Here is a 19,664-nt window from a genome sequence, read left to right as displayed (position 1 = left end):
CTGGGCCCCTGCGCCCACTCAAATATACATTTACCAAGTATCTATCCTGGAATAACAACGGTCACCAAAGTTAGAGTAACAACTAGGCCCAATTCAGTTAAAGGGCAACAATAACACCTTGGGGGAATAAAAACGACAAAGATATATATATTTTTTATCCTTAATAAGGTTTTTCTTTAAATCATTTAAAATACTTAGAAATTATATTTTTCTTGTTTTTTTTTGCAAGGTTTGTTGGTTTATAAGATTTTTTCTTATGCAAAACGTCTATTCCTTGTTTAGTGTACAAAAAAGAAGAGTGTTAAAAGTTAAAAGTGCAAAGATCAAACTTAAATGGTGTAAAATTTCAGCTACGCTTTGACTGAAACGACTTGAGAAAATCACAAGACCCCAAATGTTTGCTCTTACCACTCACATACTATTAGCAAAAGAATGTATGCAAATATTTAGTAACTAAGTTACTAAATAAACAAAGATGGCAGACGCATGTTTAGACGAAGCCAACTTTCGTGCTGATTTGCGATGCTTGTTTTCTCAACATAAACAAATATGGTGGCAACACGCTTAGGCAGGATTATATATTTGGCAATCAATGCTATTCATATATCATGCATGCTTTCTAAATCCTAGCGATTTAAGTAAACTAAGCCAATGTCATATATACGCTAGTGATCAGGATAATAAATAATTAAATATAACTCAAGATAAAATTAAACAGGTTTAAATTTTTCTTGGATTTCAAATAGACGTGGACAATACTCAGAAAGGTAATAGATGTTATAAAATGTTACAGTTTAAAGGCAGAGAAAGTATGATGATTTTAATGAATTTTTTTCTTAGATATTATTACGAAACGATGTGGATACCCATCTCTGCTTTTAAAATGTTTATTTATGGTTTCATTTTATTTTATCTAATTATTTCCTGCTTTAAGTGACCTGTCAACATTTTGTTTAAGTTCGACCTGTAAACGTTTTTATTTTTTTAGTAAGGTGGAGGTATATTTTTAAGTTATGTTGGTCAGGTCTTGGAGTAAAGGAAGCACGTGTTTTTCTATTCTTTAAGAATTAGATGCTCTTGAGAAGAATTAAGTTTTTAAAAAAAGTAAAAAGTAAGAATAATTTTTTATTTATTTATTTCAATGTGATAATGCATTTTATTTCGAATGATACATTTGTTTTTGAAAATTTTGAAAATATCAATTTTTTTAAAACATATTTAAAAAATTCAAACACGTGATTTTCTTAAAAGCTGAAACGACTTGCTTTCTGATTTTTCTTTTGGCGGCATTTATTGAAACGTTTTGCGCAATGCGACACCGTTTTAACCACGTGATCCGTTCTTTTGTTATTTGAAACCATGACAACATACCGACGCTTTTGTTTAGGAAAGATTAAGTTGTTTTGAATAAACACTATTTAAAGAATGTTCCACGGCATGATCGAATTTCAAAATTTGCCCCCGTTATTATAAAACCCACAATTAAACTTAAGGCAGATTTTGTTAAAATTTTAGGGGGTTCATTTGCCTACCTGAACTACTTCTTATTTTTCAGTTTTTGACCTAAAAATTAATAAGGAAAAATAACGAACATTTAAATTTAACTCGTTTTTCGCTTACTCGAGCGTTTAATCCGGGGGTAGGAGCCAACCTTTATGTAACAAGACGTAACAGTATACAAATAAAAAATTTTATATGCACAATTTATTAAAATTTTAAATTTTACTTAATCGAGACAAAATTGCTCAGTTACCAGAGAAATATATAGATCACATGTTACTGCTAAACAAACATCTTTTAAAATTTCTATTTGCGCAGATTCTACAAACCTTTTTAGAAAGACGGTCACGTGACGTGAGTTGGTCAAACACACTCTCTTCACTTGTATTGTAAATGTTGAAATAATATTGACTTGTTTGCCCGTGTTCGTTATTGTTTTTGTTGAGTCAACGAGACAAAAACAACATTGAAAAGAAATCTGTGTTAATAAACGCGTCGAAACAGAGTTTTTAGATTCATAACTGTTATGATTTGATAAAATCAAGGAGGGATTTTTTTTGTTCAAGATTATTGACTCCGTGATTTCCTTTTGATCCATAACCAATTACGAAATTTTACACTTTACACAAGACTTTACTTGTTGGAAAGTTCTATAATGATTAATATTTCTAAGAAATTGAACGAATTCGAGAATCAATCAACACCTGATTTGAATAACAATATTGTACCACCAACACTGCCATCACCAAAGAATCACAAACAACAACAACAACAACAACAGAAACCCAAACAACAACCAAAAAGAAACGCAGAGATGACAGTGAACAGTGCAGAGAACGGACATGCAACAACAGTTAAAGTTGGGAAGGAGGCTGTTGCTGGGTTAGCCAATGAAAAAGCTTTGTTAGAGCTGATGGAAAGAACTGGATACCCAATCACACAAAATAATGGTCAACGTAAATTTGGTCCACCACCTAATATGACAGGTATGTGAATATTTTTAGATCTTGCAGCCACTAATGGTTTGTAAGTTTACAAACCATGTGTTTTTGTTTTTTGTTTTAGTAATTTTTATTTTGGTTAATCTCTTAAATATCTAACTCTCTCTTCTAAATTGCTAAATTTAGGATGAAATAAATCTGAAATAAATCTAAGTATAAAAATTAGGGAGATGAGACACTGGTCAAATATTTGCCCGGATTTAATCTTAGTCATTTTTTAGATGCCATAGTTTCTGCGTTTGGATGAAAGCTTAACAAAAAAGATTTGCTCTTCATAGAGTTGCAATAATATTCGATGTAAAGTAAGCAAATAAGAACAAGAAATAAAATAACATAAAAATTAAGCAAATATAAAAAAAAATCGACCACGTTTTACTCTCTCATTACAACACAGTTGAGCAAATCTCGTCTCGTTTAACATGTTACTTTCCACCGCAACTCTTTGTGTTTTGTTTACCTAAGTATTATCAGAAGACGTTAAGCTGAAATGAATAAACTAACGTGGTTTAAGAGGATAACATTTAGAAATGTTTAATGTAGAGGAAGTTATTCCATTTTTTCTTTTCTTATTAAGGCTGGGAATATAAAAATCTTAATTCTTATACTTTGGACACTTCCATTTTAAAAGTTAATGTCTACCCTTTTTCAAATTTAAAATTCTTAAAAAAATAACATTATCCGTTTTTGTAACGTTGACAATTATTCAATTTTGTACATTTTCTTATTAAAAATAACCAAAGCTTTTTTGAAAATTTAAAGTGACGGGTGTGAAGGTGAATCAGAGCGATCGTCACAGCTGTGGCCTTATTATAGATTGTAGTTTTTTTTAGGCGTAGCTCCATCAAGAGGGTGCGAAGTGTTTGTTGGAAAGCTTCCACGTGACTGCTACGAGGATGAGCTCGTCCCTGTTTTCGAAAAAGCTGGAAAAATTTACGAGTTACGGCTGATGATGGATTATAACGGTCAAAACCGTGGTTACGCTTTTGTAGTTTACTGCGCAAAGCGAGATGCACAAAAATGCGTCAGAACGATAAACAACTATGAAATCAGAAAAGGACGACTACTTGGGGTATGCCAATCAGTTGATAACTGTCGACTTTTCATCGGTGGAATTCCAAAGAAAGTGAAGAAAGAAGAAATTTTGGAAGAGATTTCTAAAGTCACTGACAATGTCATTGATGTGATTGTTTACCCATCAGCAACAGATAAAACAAAGAATCGTGGTTTTGCATTTGTAGAATATGACCATCACCGAGCAGCTGCAATGGCAAGAAGAAAACTCATGAATGGAAAGATTCAACTGTGGGGACATCCAATTGCAGTGGACTGGGCTGAACCTGAGCAAGAAGTTGACGAGGAAATAATGGATCAGGTAATATAATAATGCGTTTTCAATACACATCCACTAATGCGAACATGAAAGGAATCGAAAATATTTTTGAATAAACAAATGTTCAATTAGGCAGCGAAAACAGAAGATGTTCATAGAGCAGCGAGCATAGAAAGTGCTTTGTATTTTCTTTTTACGGCATATATATCATTGGATGGTTCATCTAATCGTTTATACAATCGAACCTCAAAAACTCGAATCGGCATGCGATTAAAATAAAAAGTTTCTTTAAACTTTTTAAGTAGTTAACTAAAAATGATACAGGGGCACAGGGTGTTATCAAGTCCTCTACAGGAATTGAAGGACTTGAAATTACACGAGTTAAAGTACGAAAAAAAATTTTTCTTTATGTAGCGGTTTATAGTAAATAAATACAAGTCATAAGGAGAAAAGGAAGGGGGAGAGGTGTGGAAAATGTGGAGGAAAAGAGGGGGTACGGGAAGGGGCTAATGGCAAAACGTTTTTGAAAAATTGACTATTTAGATGTAAAGAGGGTGCAATTTATGTCTTATAAAAACTCATTGTTGGCTGTGGTAAACAAGAGAAATTATTTTTTTTTCAGTTTTCTTAATTATAAGGGATTTTCCCTTCTGCACCACCTTCCTTCCTTATTGTGATGTGCCTCTTGAATAATAAGGGAATATTTTTACTTCAATTCCTTTCTTATTTTTTTATAAGTGCCATAACCATATTTCATGCAAATTAAAATTTTAGGCATGAAGTTAATTCAATGGTAACACCTAAGGACCAAAAAGTCATATTTGTATTTACAAAATTATTTTAAAAGAATCATAAACGAAGAGGCAGAATAGGAGAAGACTTTAATCTAACTTATCCTTCAATAAATTTTGAGTCAAGCAACTTGAACTAACATGAAATAAAATTCACATGATTTAGAACGCAAATCCTATGGAAAAGTAAAGAAACACCATCTTTTATGTTTGCAGTGTGTGGGCTAAGCTTAAATCAACCTTCTTTGTTTTGTTAGCTAAGCAAACATAAAAGTCAAAATAGTATGTTAGTAAGTAACAGGAGTTAGTGGACGAACTGTTCTTGTTCTATGTTTGAACGGAGATACTATATATACTGGGTGGGGTTGGACTAAGAAAAGTTTTTACTTTAAAAACGTCCTAAGACTCCTCTCCGGCGCCGCAAAATGTGGATTTGATTTTTCTTTAATTTAAAGATCAAAAATTAGATAGCTAGATATAATTATTTTAATTCTAGTTTAAAAACCAAATTTCAGCCAGCAAAGGTTTTATAAATGTGATCCATCTAATGACCTGCTTCGTTGCATCTTGTGGAACATAAAGTCGACAAAGTTTCTAAGAAATCAACAACAACAAAAAAAAGACAATCATATTCTTGTCAACTCTTGAACTGTGTTAAAACATGTCCAATTTAGGGTCTCCAAATATTGCAACCACAAAAGCAGGCTCTATTTTTGTAATTTTCACATGAAAGTGTTTCGTCTGAAGCATGAGTGTTTGTCTTACGCATACAAGTATCTGTTTCAACATGCTAGCTTCAAACAGGCCTCGGCATGTCGGCAATAAGACAACAAATACATTCCAACAACTTCTAAAGTAAACAAGAGATGGTAAGACAAGACTAGAGACTAGAGGTTTACCAGGAAAAAACAAGTTGTCATAACGAAATGTCATGTCTGCTCATGCGAAAATCTTGTCATGTGTCAAATTGCATGACATTGATGGTGCATGCATATCGTGATGTGGAGCTCAATACGTAGTATGCTTATCACTTTCAATACGTTTCTTTTCCTTTTAACTTGCAATTGATAAAGAAAATACAGAAAGAACCATAAATAGGAGCTTATGGATTAAAATTTTTGAAGTTAAGAATTCAGGTTAAAGTACAAACTCGATTTCCGGAAAACCAGCTGCAAATAACCATTTTGTCAGCGGTTGACCCAGAAGAATTTTCTTACTAACGCAAAAAAACTAAATTTTGTAAACATTGACACGGTCAGATTTCTGTTAACATTTCAAAAAAAAATGTAATAATATCTCAGCAGATAATCAGCTGATAGAGGTCAGCGAACACATGACAGCATGTCAACAAAAACGTCACTTCGTGGGAGTTTTTGATGCAACAAAGTCACAAAACGAAAGTTCCATTAATTTGGTTTCTTGTATTTCAAAACTAAATATAGCTAATCCTTTATCTTTTATTTCCTCTGCTATTGATAAAAACAACGTCGCCACCTACATGAATCGTATTTAAGTCCTTTCATAGTTAACTAAACCTTGAAAAAGTATATCAACAATGCTGATAAAATGTTTCAGTGTTTATTGAACGTGAGAAACCCTTCTAGAAAATATATAGTGATGACATTGGGCTGCAAAAAAAATTGTGGTTTACTCAAACGGTGTTGACATGTTTGATCAATGAAAAGGTTTTGTCAGAAATGTGCTAAAACATATTTGCGGTTAGAGGCTAATCAATTTTGGCAGCTTGTGAAAAAATTTGTTTTGTTTAAAGAAAAACATACATAGCAAACTTGTTAGCTAGCTGATGCAATGTACAGCAGCTTTGGACATTCTACCAACTGCGGCGTTTGGAAAAAATTTGAGCAGGCAAATTCTGCTCGTACGTGCTTTTTGATTGGTTACATGCCATTATCCCTAGAATGTTCTTATTAAGATGTCATCAGCATGAATGATATCTAGTTTCTTACACTCGATGGAATGAAAATTTTACAAGAGTTGTTGACTTAAAAGTTAATTTATCATTCAGTATTTTCCTTGCTTCTAGTGTACAAGAAAAAATATCATGTATGTCTTTGTGTTTCTTTATTTCATGGCTCATCTGGACAAAATAGCAGTCCGGACTACTTATTTTTTTCAGTTTGACATGTCCTTATATTCTTAAATATTTTCTAGGTGAAAGTTTTATACGTTCGGAACCTTCAACTCAGCACAACAGAGGAAACCATTGAAAATCTGTTCAAGAAATTTGCAGAAGTTGATCGCGTAAAGAAAATTAAAGATTACTGTTTTGTGCATTTTTCTACACGAGACGGTGCCCGACATGCATTGGAACAAATGCAAGGTACGAGCTTTTTGTTTAGATTTGTATATCCTGGTACAGTTGTCTTGGGAACAATAATTATTGCATTAATTAAAACAAAGTCGGAAGTAAATACAACTTTGCTAATTACATTTTCACATTATTTTTAATAAAATCAAGCAAAGGCATATCTTGCTGTTAAATGTTATAACCATGGTCGCTGTAGATGATGTTATAAAACATACTGATATTAAGGCATACTTATCTAGTTTAAAGTACTTTAAGAATTTCTTGTATTTATAACTTCAAACCTTTGTGTTTGCGTTTGCAACAATTTTGTTGCAATGGCGCCTTATTAATAATAACATTCACCGATTTGTTTACCGAAAAAATATTTTGATTACATTGTCTAAACTCGCGCGTAAACAATATAAATAAAAAAATTTCAGAACATCTTCGATTGACTAAATCTTGAATTACTGTCTAAAGGGAAAAAAGTTTATTGTTTACCAGAGATTAATGAGGAGACAAAAAGTTCAAGTTATTCGTAATCAATTATATTTCTTTTCTAATAAAGTTTCGTTCTTTATTTCAGATGTTTATGGTTTGTTAAAGCTAAATTAATATTTCTACTGTTTGACAATAGACTCACAGGTAAATAATAAACAAACAGAAACAACAATAACAGAAAATAAGATATTAATGTTAAAGAAAAATTCGTTTTAGGCAAATTAAAAGAAAATCTAGATTAAACAATTCATCAATAAAAAACATGCCGAAAAACAAACAAAAGCGGAATATAAAAATTAAGGCTGAAAAGGCTGGATTTTAGACATCGCCACATCCATGTGCATTGTCAACATACTGCCTGGCAGTATATAAATATCAGGTTCATTATGCCTGAGTCATGTAACTATTCAGAATTGAAAAAATGGTGTTTTAGAGTTGACTATCAGGAGGAATATAAAAGTGGCTGTGATGGAGACTGCAATGATAATGTGCTAGACATGTCAGCACCTGTTTCGAAACCATAAATTGCTGAATCATATTTATGGTAATCAAATTCTTTACATTTGTCCAACGAAAGATTTTGGAAGAAGTTCAATTTTCGGGGGGGATGAAAAAGAAAGAACCTAACTGGTCCCATTTTGACAAAATTGGACTGGATCCAACTATACTTAAATATTTTTTTTAAATATTAGCCACAAAAAATAAACGAAAATATTTTTCGAAAGGTATTTTTTTATTATTAGTTACAGGCATAAACCGCTAACTTTGAGTTTAAAGAAAACAAAAAGAAAAATTAAAAAAAATCCTGAGTTTACAAACAAAACAATTTATACGACACTATTTAGCTATCCATCATATTTAAACTTGCCACTTTCGTTCCAAGCGGTACTTCCTTTGTTTACATGGTTTTGTTGGCTCATCAGAACACACAAAACACACTTACGCTGTAGATTATGGCAAAACCTTACATGGAATTTCAATTTACCGTTTGTTTTCTTTAGCATCAGGAGTATAAACAAGTTCTGACTTAGATCTTAAACATAAACACGCTTAAAAATGTCTATAACTGCCATCTTAATAGAAAAACAGAAAATTAGACTAAGATCTTTAAATCGCTTTTTAAGTCTTGTTTAAACAGTTAGTTTATTTAGTTTTTTTAACAATTTTATCTTCTACAAAAGCGGATTTTATAAATGAATTATGGTTTCACCTTATTGCCTTTTTTCTGGCTTGCTTGAATTTTATGACTTTAACTGCCACCCTTAGATTTTTTCCAGCTAACGCCGTTTTGGGACTAGTTTCTCACCAAACATTAACTAAAACAAAAAAAGCACGTTGATATGGTTATTTGGAAATCTCTGCGCCAAAATTTATTTACATAATGTACGCCATCCGGGAAAATCAACGCCACCTAGGTCGGGAGTAAAGGCCGATAATGTGACTCATGTGATCATACTGCGTAAAATTATAAATATAATTAGCGGTTAGCCAATGGAAATTATTTTTGGCACAAATTTCGCACCGTAGTAATAAAAATAATGGCAAAAAATTACCTTCTTTCTTATAGAATATATATTGCAGAAAGAACTTTGTGTTTAATAAATAAAAATATTCCACTGTTCATTTAACATTTCAGGAGAAAGTATTGATGGAGCTGATGTGGAAGTCACACTTGCGAAACCAGTTGATAAAGAACATTACAGGCAACAAAGAGCAGTTGCTAAACTGATGCAGATGGCGAATCAGTATCCACAATTCCCTGTTCCTCCCGAACTTACACAATTTAATGGCATGCATCCATCATTTAATCACATGCCTGGTCTTGTTTACCCACCGCCATTTCTACCTGGAGGGTAAGGATACCTCTCTTCAGTCAATAGGCTTCCCACCACCTGATGAACAGTGAACCGGATGATAAACTAGACAACTTTAAAGGAATGCAAAAATTTTAAACACCTTTCAGTTTAACATTAATTTTAAACCCGCTAAATTCCACTTTATCAAACACATCCATTAAATTTTGCAACTTTAATTAATGTCGATAAGACCAAACAGAATATCCTGTTGCTTGGTTGTTTGAAAAAGCTGTTCTTATAGCGTTGTGCAATGATTCTTTCAGGGGCCAAGTAGGAGGAGTTCGACCAATCGCTCGTGGTAGAGGTAGAACAGCAGCAGGTTCTAGATCAGCTGGAGGAAGAGCGTATGTTCTAAATGGTTTCCTGCCATCTCTTCATCCTCTTCTACAAGCTTCAATTGGTGGAGGAAATAACCTGTCACAAGTAAGATGCTGTGTTAGTAGTGTTAATTTTTTTTACCATAATTGTGTTATTTTACCTTTAACCTGTTTGTGGATAACTTAAACGATCTTAAAAATGCAGTTAATGCAGTTCTAACATCACATTCTGTCAGACACCAACTTTCGAACTAATTTTATTCATCTGGTTAGACCACATATGTTGCGTAGAAAAATATACACAATAATTTTTTTTCATATTGATAATGTTATTTTAAACTCTTAGGAACATATGTATGATATCCTACCAGGAATGGACCTTTCTCCGACCAATCCATTGACATTGAAACCACAATCGAGCAGGTCGCCCCAGCAAGTAAGTACCTTAATTTCAGCATATTATCATCACGTGGGCTTCTGTATAAAATATGCTAACCGAAAGCCTTTTGCTTTTTAATTTTACACCTCCTCCTTTTCATAGTTGCGAAAAAGGAAATAATAACTACGAAACGTCGTGCATTCTTCTACGACTTCATAAGAACTTAAATTAAGTAATAAATTATCATGCTGAATAATACGATTTATGAATTCATTTTTTTAATTATTATGTTTTTATTTAGCTTCTTGAGGAAATCTGCCAAAAGAACAATTGGGGGACACCAATTTATACTTTACACAGCACAGTCACTAACGACGGACAGTTATTCCTGTACAAGGTAGACTTTAAAACTTGTTGTAGAAAGTTGATTTTCTAGTCGTAAAAATCTCTTATAGTATGGCGAGCGGTCATTTCAAAGCAACTGCGTTAAAACTAGCAATGTCAATGAGCTTAAAATGAGAATAGTATTGATATCTTATTATTAATACCTGCAAAATTGTAACCTTGTTAGAACTCCTGGTATCTTAGTATATAGGATAAAAGCAAATAAACCAAAGTCTTAGCGCCCTCTGAAACTGTACCTTAAACAATAGGTGGCATCTGTCCGGGTTGGGCGTTATTGGCGTTATTATTAAAATACGTACTGCCAACCCCTTATTCCGAAGCACAAAATTTCGGTTCTTCTTACCCAACATACATTATTATACAATGCTGCACAAAAAAATCCTGAATCAGAAAGAGGCATTATTTACTATTGCACCTTCGGAGAACAAAATCTTCTCATACAGCAGCAGGACCAATAAATCCAATGTTTACTTCAGAAACTTGTACTTCTACTTTATTTGATGATTTTAGGTTACAATCCCACCATTAGGACACACATATCAACCACAGAAACTCTGTCGAAGTTTAGATGAAGCGAAACACTTTGCAGCAGAATATACGTTATCACAAGTTGGTAAGTGGGAATGTAGGCTTTTATAGAGCGTGATTTTTCTGCTCAGTTGCCAATTTGATTTAAATATCTTCAGGACTTTTTTCAAAAGCATCTTCGAATACCATTCCTGATATTAACTCAATTTGACCGGGGTTTTTCCGCCATTTTATAGCCGGATAGGTAAATGTGTTCGCTCCATAATTGTGTGGTGTAAATTTCAGGTGCTAATTACAATTCCAATGGAATTTACCATATTGGATTTCAGGGAATTTAAGGGGTAGTTTCGAATAATAGCCAACAATTAAAGCCCTTAGATGTATGGAACCTAAAATTATAATAGACAGGCGCATAATATTTAGGTATAATAATTAACCTATTATTAGGCCAAGTTGAGAAAAATGAAATAACCGAGTCTTAAACTGGATAGACTAACAAACAAACTAAAAAAAACCCTTTTTGTACAAAAATCTAATTTTAAGGAAATTTTTGGCTAGTATCACAATTTTGGCTTTATACAAGGTTAACTTAATTATTTCTTATAGGTACTGATGCTAACAATTCACCTCAACTTTCCCCTGCACCTTATCCTGTTCGTGTGCCAGCAGGTTAGTATTCTTCTGGATTCTAGTAACTGTGAAATACGAACAAAACACTATTTTTAGTATGCAGCATTTCATAAGTGACAAATTTTAAAAAAAGTAAGCATCGCATAAATGATAACACATGATCGATAATATTCTAAAACCTGAAACACCTTATGTTTATACAATCTTCAAAATATAGTTGGATAACAAACTGTGTTCTTGCCATCCAAGAGTTATAATTCACAATTAGTTAAGAGTAAGAGCAGGCTTTATAGAAACAATGTTTAATATTGCAATAAGTTACAAAGCATCTTGATTTCCTGAAATATTAGGACTAGGTTGATCTAAGAGTTACTTGTTGCTTAGTTAATGTTAAAAAAAAGGAAAACCACTATGTTATGTATGCTTCTTCGATGTTTTTTCTAGCTGCCATGAATGGGCGTGGTAACAATGATGGTGGAAACTATCCAGGGTATGTTCCTATCACCACACAAACTCCAGTAGTACCAGGTGTTGTTGCTAAGGTCACCTGGCCTAATGGTGTTCCACCACCACCTGGCACATACTTTGAGTTTCCTGATCCACAAGAGTACCAGCAGTACCATCGCTACTAAACCAAACTAGATTAATAAATATCTCTTTTGCACTGAAAACGAGAATAGTGAGAAGCGTATGAAATATAAAAGTTCAACTATTTCTTTTTACCTTCTTTCGCTTCGTTTGATTGTATTAACGAAAGATATTTTTTTGTTTTTGGTAAAACATATCTTGAAAAAGAATACAAGCGCTTTTCGCTATATGCACCATTAAAAAAGAGCTTATATATTGTCTTGTGCATGCACATACTTTATTTCTGTTTTATATATACACCACGGTTATATATTGAAGTATATATATATCAAAGGCATATTCCATGTCATACTGTTTCATTTTATTGTTTAATGTCACATCTATTTATTTGTACATAACTGCCTAATCTAAACTATGCTTTCGGAGATTATTACTATGTTCTATGGTTTTCACAAGTTGAATCCAGTGAGATGCATAATACATTTTAAAAAAAAATTTTGAAAAATTCTAAAAAAACTTCTGCTTTATTCTAGATACATTATATGGCGTTAGACTTGTAATGCACCCACATCCAAAAACGTGCTTTACTATTTTCTGAGTAAATATTGGGTATAGTGCATTATGGGTGTACTCCTTACGAGTGCATTATGGGTAAAACTTAAATATTGTGCATGTAATATTGGTATTAAACATTTTGGTTAGCAATTTAAAAACGCATTATTCTTTTGTGCGATGTTTGGTTGTCTAAAATCAACTTCAGTGATTTTTGTAATATCTATTCCAAAAATAAGGTTTATCGTTTTTTTAAAATATTTTAAACGAAAAACTGAGGCGAGTTTTCAAACTTGTATTTTTCGAATACCATCGAATTTTTTCGTGTTGTTTTTTAGTTCAAATATAGTAATATTTAGTTATATATTTTGTTCGCTTTTTATTTGTTTATTTTTTTCCTCATATTTAGGTTTTATGACTTTCCCTTTTGTAACTCGATATTCGAGTATATTATTTTTCGTAAAAAGAGGGAGTTTTTTTGGTTTAAGATATTTTTTTAACTTTTAGAAAAAAATAGTAGCAGATATAGACATATAAATATATACTGACTTTTACTACTCTAGAAAAGAATGGTTTCTATATAGTCGAATACTATCATATATCGCATTTCTATATATTTCTAAGCAATATGTAGAAACCATTCTTTTTAAGTCATTAATGTTTTGTTTGCTGCTCATAAAAGGTTGTACATTTTTGTTTTTTGTTTTATTCTCTTGAAATGTTATATATAAAAGTACTTGATATAAACATTACATCAAACAATCAATTTACAGGCATACATTCCAAAGTGACGTCATACCATATAGATTCGATATAATTGAGATAATTTCGCCTCCTTTTCATATGACGTCATGTGACATGCATGCCTGAATAATAGTTGATTTATCACGTGATCAAAATGTATACCATCGATATGGAATATTTATATGGTGGCTTTTACCAACAATGTACAAAAACGGAATATTAGTATAGATTAAATTGCAATTTTTTTTTCCCTGTCCTTGCAGAATCATTATGAGAACTGAAGATTTCGAACTTAGTTTAATTTATGCTAAAATTATCATTGGGAGTGGTAAAATAGCATTGTTTGTCCAGCGTGCTGATTTTCATCGAAAAAAGAAACCTTCTTTTAGGCTAGGCGGTTTTTTTAAATCTTGTTTTATTTCAGATAAATATTGTCGAATTTTTAAGGTATTTATATCAATTGAAACTAGATGGACATTTGGAACATTGAACAAAAAGAAAAATAAATACAATGTATTGACAACATTTCGGGTGTTTTTTACACCATTACCAGGTAAGAAATCGTTGTCAACGCAACAATCAAAGAGAGCTTTTTTTATCTTGCGTGAAAATACCGTACTTAATAATAACATCAGGTCAGCGCCGTTGTATTTAGATTTGAAAATTTCTCCAATTCATTGCTGACTAGATATATCGCGAAACAGATAAGTAAAGAATTCCTCTAAATTTGGCAAAAAAAAAAAAAAAATTTTCCGAGAAAAGAATGTTTTTGCGAAAAGCTAAATATATAGTTACAACAACTCTGGTATGTTATCTCTCAAATACATTTTTTTAGTCTATGTATACTTATTCTAGTGCTGCTTACCTAATCTTAACGGTTTCAGATGATTGAAAATCACCTAAACGAATGGTTCTTGGCTTAGTCAATGTTTTTTCTTTTATTCTCCACAACAACAGAAATGCTAAGAAGAAGATCGCTAACACAATAGCGACCGAGATGATCGATCCTTCCATTTTTTTCCTTCTTTTTAAACGTATAGTATTTTTTTAAATTTATAAAACTAAATACAGATAGTAAACAATAATAAATCTATGGCACGAAACTGCAAAAAAAAATTCTAATAGTTAAGAAAACTCCATTTTAATCAGCAAATTTTCAAGCATAGTTCAAGTAAAATTTGATTTCAAGAAAAACATGCTATAAAGGATGGATCAACAAGAGTTTATAGGAACAAGCAAGGTTTGCAGGAAAACATGAAAATTTTCCTTCTGTCTTGACCTAGACTTGTCAAGGGATATTAAACTATGATGATGATGCATAAGCAACATCAATTTTAATTTGGCTACAGTGCTTCAAGCTCAACATGTCTCCATAAGGCAATCTCTCCATAGGACAATTTTAGAAACGGTAACACACCAAATGGTAGATCTTTAAACTTGGCGATAAAGAACAAACCAATAAATAATATTTACAATATTATAAACTGTAAATGTTAAGGTTAAAAATATTTAAAAACGTTACTGAAAAAAAGAGTGCATGTCTGTCTTCCTTTATTTGTATCTGCTTCATATTAACTTCCTTTGTCAGAAGATAGTTAGAATCGTTTTTTAAAGCAATTGCGGTATCAATACTTTCTGCAGAGACGGTTTCTTTACAAAAAATATGCATTATAAAACATGACAAAATAACTGTTAGTCTACCACATCCATGGCTCTTCTTAGACTACCAAATCGACCTTTCAGTCTCCCGAATGTGTTTTCTATAAACCTTCTTGCGCTTGATGAACGTAATCCAAAATATTGTTCTTGTACATTGTTCCCATCTTTTAAGAGAAATGGAAGTAGAGGGTAGGTAGGGTTGGATCATTTGATTAAAGAATACTCCAAAAATTTGAAATTTCGATTATTTTTCCTTTAATCATTTATTATTATGTTTATTTGTTTATTTTAAAGTTTTGATGAAAAATAATTGGTTGTCAAGTTATCGCAAATTTGAAAATTTTTGACTGTCTTTTTAATGTTTAGTACAGTTAGGCAAAATAAAAAAAAGATTCTTTATTAAAATTTTAACAAGAAGCCCTGGGGGCTCTAAGAATTTCCGCTCGCTACCAAAATATTTGATGACAACCTGCTAATTCGTTGTTATCGTGCCAAACATTCGAAGAGGTTTGGTGCTTGAAGCTCTGAAGATAAAACACACAAGTGACATTACATCTTACAAAAAACGCAAACAAAACGAAACGTGTCATAATAAACTCACACTTTAAAAGAAATTGCGAACAAAATTATAGCCTATCATTCATGGTTGAAAGTCTTCCGATTGAAACGTTTATGGTCTTAAACGGCATTTAGTTGACAAAAAAACAAAATTTTGATGCCACCATCATGTTCAGCATACTTTTTTTATTAACTGTGCCAAATTTTGTCGAAAATAAAGTAGTTTAAATTTTTGGACCAATTTTGGCCTAAAATGACATTTCAGGTGGCAAAAAATCAAAATTTTGATGCCACCATCATGTTCAGCATACTTTTTTTATTAACTGTGCCAAATTTTGTCGAAAATAAAGTAGTTTAAATTTTTGGACCAATTTTGGCCTAAAATGACATTCCAGGTGACAAAAAATCAAAATTTTGATGTGACCATCATGTTCAGCATATTTTTTTTGTGATCTGTGCAAAATTTTGTCGAAAATAAAGTAGTTTTAACTTTTGGACTAATTTTTGCCTAAAATGAGATTTAGGTGGCCAAAAATCGAAATTTTGATGTCACCATCATGTTCAGCATACTTTTTTTGTTAGGTGGGCAAATTTTGTGGAAAATAAAGTAGTTTTAATTTTTGGACCAATTTTGGCCTAAAATGACATTTAAGGTGGCCAAAAATAGAAATTTTGATGTCACCATCATGTTCAGCATACTTTTTTTGTTAGCTGTGCCAAATTTTGTGGAAAATAAAGTAGTTTTAATTTTTGGACCAATTTTGGCCTAAAATGACATTTAAGGTGGCCAAAAATAGAAATTTTGATGTCACCATCATGTTCAGTATACTTTTTTTGTTAACTGTGCTAAATATTGTGGAAAATAAAGTAGTTTTGATTTTTGAACCAATTTTGGCGTAAAATGACATTTAGGTAACAAAAAATCAGAGGAACGTGAAATCCCAGGGTCGATTTTTTCTCAAAAAATGCTCCAAAAGAAAAAAACGACGGTTTTAAAGAATTTCCTACGCCTTCGGGCGCGGAAATTCAATGACATCATCAAATATTTCCGTTTTAATAACTATATACAACTTTAGTCGACTAGCTGAACCTCCTGGAGTTTAGTTTTTTACTTATCGACTATTCATGTCAAAGCGGAAAAATTTTGATCATCAGGAGATTTTTTTCTAAAGTTTAAACTGCAACGTTGTATCTCCGGCGTGGTGGACGTTGTTTTTATGGTTAATATGGTTCTTCTTAAAATGATAAAAATAAATAACTAATCTAAATGAAAATAAGTTTAACAAAATAATTAAGTAAGTGCAAAAATATTCTAGAAGATACGGTAGTAAAAAAATAGAGACTTACCGGGGAAATTCGAATAAAACATATATATGGTTGGACGAAATTGGCGATATTGAAAAGGATTTAATATAGAAACTTGCTTGGGTTAAATTGGATGCAACTAACGCGTCGAGAAAACACAAAAATAACTTAATAAGCATCTGAGACTTAACTAATTCGGGCTAGAGTGAGTATATTGAAGGCATGGACAGTAGTGTTTGCGTAGGAGGCAAAATAACAACTTTGAACGCATGGCTGGTAGTATGGAGTATTTTAAACCTTGGTTTAAAAACATTACGTGACTGAGCATCAAATGTAGGGCTCGAATAAGAAGTAAAAGGCTTAAAATCTGGACTTGTAAAACGAAGTAAAAATTACTTCGTACGGTATAAAATAGACAATATAAAAACTTGAGATATTTAAAAAGTTGCGTGACGAATTAAGCAAAGCATTGGACAAACAGAAGATGGAATTTATTATAATTGATATTTCGCCTTGAATGCACCCACCGAAACTAAAATAATCTGATTTTTTTCTTTCCTTTTTTCCTTCTTTCTTTTTTTAGTTTATGGAACGAACAAAGACTTGGTCCTAGATGTGTATTTTTGATTTTAGAACACATGTATTCGTCAAGATCAACCCCCCAAAACTTAGCAATTGACTCTTGTTCAATTAATAAGGTGGGATCTGTCAGTAGGAAGTTAGCTTCTTGGCTTTCTAAAGGTGATGAACTGTAATTTGTCATTGTTAGATACTCAGCATTGTCCTTTTGACCAAATTGATTTTCTAGCACTGTAATACATTTCTGAATATATTGATGTTTACAAGAACAATATAACGTGGTGTCATCAGGATACTGGATAGTAGTTCGTTTTACTTGCGACAATAGATCAGCTACGTTACTGTTAAATAGGATTGGGCACAAAATATTACCTTTTAAGAAAACACCAAAGTAGATCGTTGTTCGATTGTTTTTCATCGATTTGAACAAACTAGAATCTGTTGGAATGGTAGTTAATTATGATACGTATTGTATTCTTTCAAAGTTTATAGATTTCAATTTGTCGATTAGTATCCCATGGTTGATAGTATTGGACGCTTTTGCATATGAGCACTGCCAGCTTTATTTCTTCTCTTCTTATTGCTTTGCGAATATTGTTTTTTGTTTTATCAAGAATGTTTAGGTCGAATGTCTGAATGAGTCTGATTGCAGATGTTCCACTGGACACGATGAACTCTTTATATTCTTGACAGCAACAACAAGACAGATAAGGGTCTATAGTTTTTCTATTGAATTGGACTCTTGACTTTTGATACTGGACATACGTTGGCGATTTTCAATGAATCAGGGAAGATACCATGATCAATCAATATTTCACGGGTATTTCTTTGTAACCAGATAAACAAATATTTTCTTCACCTCATCAGGCGTCGTATGTGTGATTTTGAAACTGTCTGTCGGGTTGACTGGTAAATTATTTAGCGTACTTTAAAACATTAAACCCACGTACAAATAACCTTTAAAACTTGAAAGCAAAACTACAAAAGAGTAAAGAGGCAAAATCAAAGACAAACAAGGGTGGAAAAATATAGAAAAAAGAATAAAAAACACTCGCAAGATTATTAACGTAAGTATTAGGTAAACTCCAAAATTCTGAAGCTTGCGTTGTATAATGTTTATTTAAGACATTCGCGTCGAAGCTCGTCATTCTGTATATCCAAACGTGTTTCTTTGTGGTTAAAGATAATCAGATTCGAAGAAACGACGATTTTTTCTCTCTTTTCAACCTTTTTGTAATCGTTTCAATCAGTACAGTAATGATCAATATTCTTTTGTATCTTAGATCATCCAGTGGATTTACAGGTTATCATGTTTGCGAACAAGATAGAAAAGGTTCGTTGAACATATTGACCTGATCTTCAAAGCTATAAATGGGTTCAAGGGGAACATGTTGAAATCACCCACCGAACTATTTTCGATACCAGGATTCAAATCGTGTTTTTTTAATGTTTATAATGATGTATCGAGTTCGTGATCATTAATTTCATCAGTTAGTACGACAGATCTTTGGATTGCTTTTTGAGTTATACTGGTCGATATATGATCTACAAGTGTCTTTTGTTTTCGTTTTGGCTATGTCATTTTCTAATAATGAAAAGTTTTGTAGGATTTTTTCGTATGAATTCCAGGTAGATTGTAATATAAGTAGGTTGATATTGAAGTCACCGACTAAATCTATGGATAATATATTTTCTTGAACAGATATAAACAATGTTTGACTTAACCGGATAGAAAAAATCTAAATACAGATGGAATTTTGTGCCTATTCTTAGTGGTGATAATGTTTGTGTCCATATCAATTGCGATATAAGCGTTTTGTTTGGATCACCACACGGATTTATGTATCTTTCTATACCAAAGGAGGTGGTAAAGCTGGGCTTCATTACAAGCGTGACTATAAACCAAACAGCTACGAGCAGAATGGAACAGCCAAATGGTCGATCCAGTAGCTACTTTAACTTTCTGACGTCATGTCATATTTGACTTAGTTTTCAGTGAATTCTCACAAACTGAGATTTTACTTTTTATATATGTTTAGGCAACACAAACGCGTGATCAAAAACAAAAACTAAAATACAACAAAAGCGTTGCTGAAATGTTTACATTGTTGTGTCCATCGCATGAAGCTGTGG

General features: G+C 32.2%; 1 protein-coding gene across 3 annotated transcripts; it reads left to right on the top strand.

The window, feature by feature from the left end:
- The first annotated feature begins 1,985 nt into the window (after window positions 1–1,985).
- Window positions 1,986–13,664, top strand: LOC130628875 (APOBEC1 complementation factor-like). 3 transcript variants are annotated; one of them, XM_057441915.1, is made up of 11 exons: window positions 1,986–2,486; window positions 3,332–3,873; window positions 6,795–6,963; window positions 9,068–9,284; window positions 9,551–9,722; window positions 9,951–10,040; window positions 10,285–10,380; window positions 10,899–11,001; window positions 11,523–11,585; window positions 11,991–12,036; window positions 12,668–13,664. In XM_057441915.1, exons 1-11 carry the CDS (start codon window positions 2,156–2,158, stop codon window positions 12,684–12,686), a joined length of 1,848 nt encoding a protein of 615 aa, XP_057297898.1. In that variant the 5' UTR covers window positions 1,986–2,155; the 3' UTR covers window positions 12,687–13,664. The 3 variants fall into 3 exon arrangements, with proteins under 3 accessions (XP_057297898.1, XP_057297896.1, XP_057297897.1); XM_057441913.1 differs by lacking the exon at window positions 12,668–13,664 and having other exon boundaries at window positions 11,991–12,634; XM_057441914.1 differs by lacking the exon at window positions 12,668–13,664 and having other exon boundaries at window positions 1,987–2,486; window positions 9,551–9,710; window positions 11,991–12,633.
- Window positions 13,665–19,664: the final 6,000 nt, after the last annotated feature.

Source organism: Hydractinia symbiolongicarpus, chromosome 15 (genome assembly GCF_029227915.1).
Source record: "Hydractinia symbiolongicarpus strain clone_291-10 chromosome 15, HSymV2.1, whole genome shotgun sequence".
In the NCBI taxonomy this organism is placed as follows: Eukaryota; Metazoa; Cnidaria; class Hydrozoa; order Anthoathecata; family Hydractiniidae; genus Hydractinia; species Hydractinia symbiolongicarpus.
The sequence above is the reverse complement of the archived record's forward strand: the minus strand, read 5'-3'. Positions and strand labels throughout refer to the sequence as shown.

Excerpts from the sequence above, each read along its gene's own strand:
- LOC130628875 (XM_057441913.1), top strand. The coding sequence starts at position 2,156 with ATGATTAATATTTCTAAGAAATTGAACGAATTCGAGAATCAATCAACA. Across the intron at positions 3,874-6,794 it reads ACGAGGAAATAATGGATCAG|GTGAAAGTTTTATACGTTCG; the intron begins GTAATATAATAA and ends AATATTTTCTAG. Across the intron at positions 10,041-10,284 it reads CGAGCAGGTCGCCCCAGCAA|CTTCTTGAGGAAATCTGCCA; the intron begins GTAAGTACCTTA and ends GTTTTTATTTAG.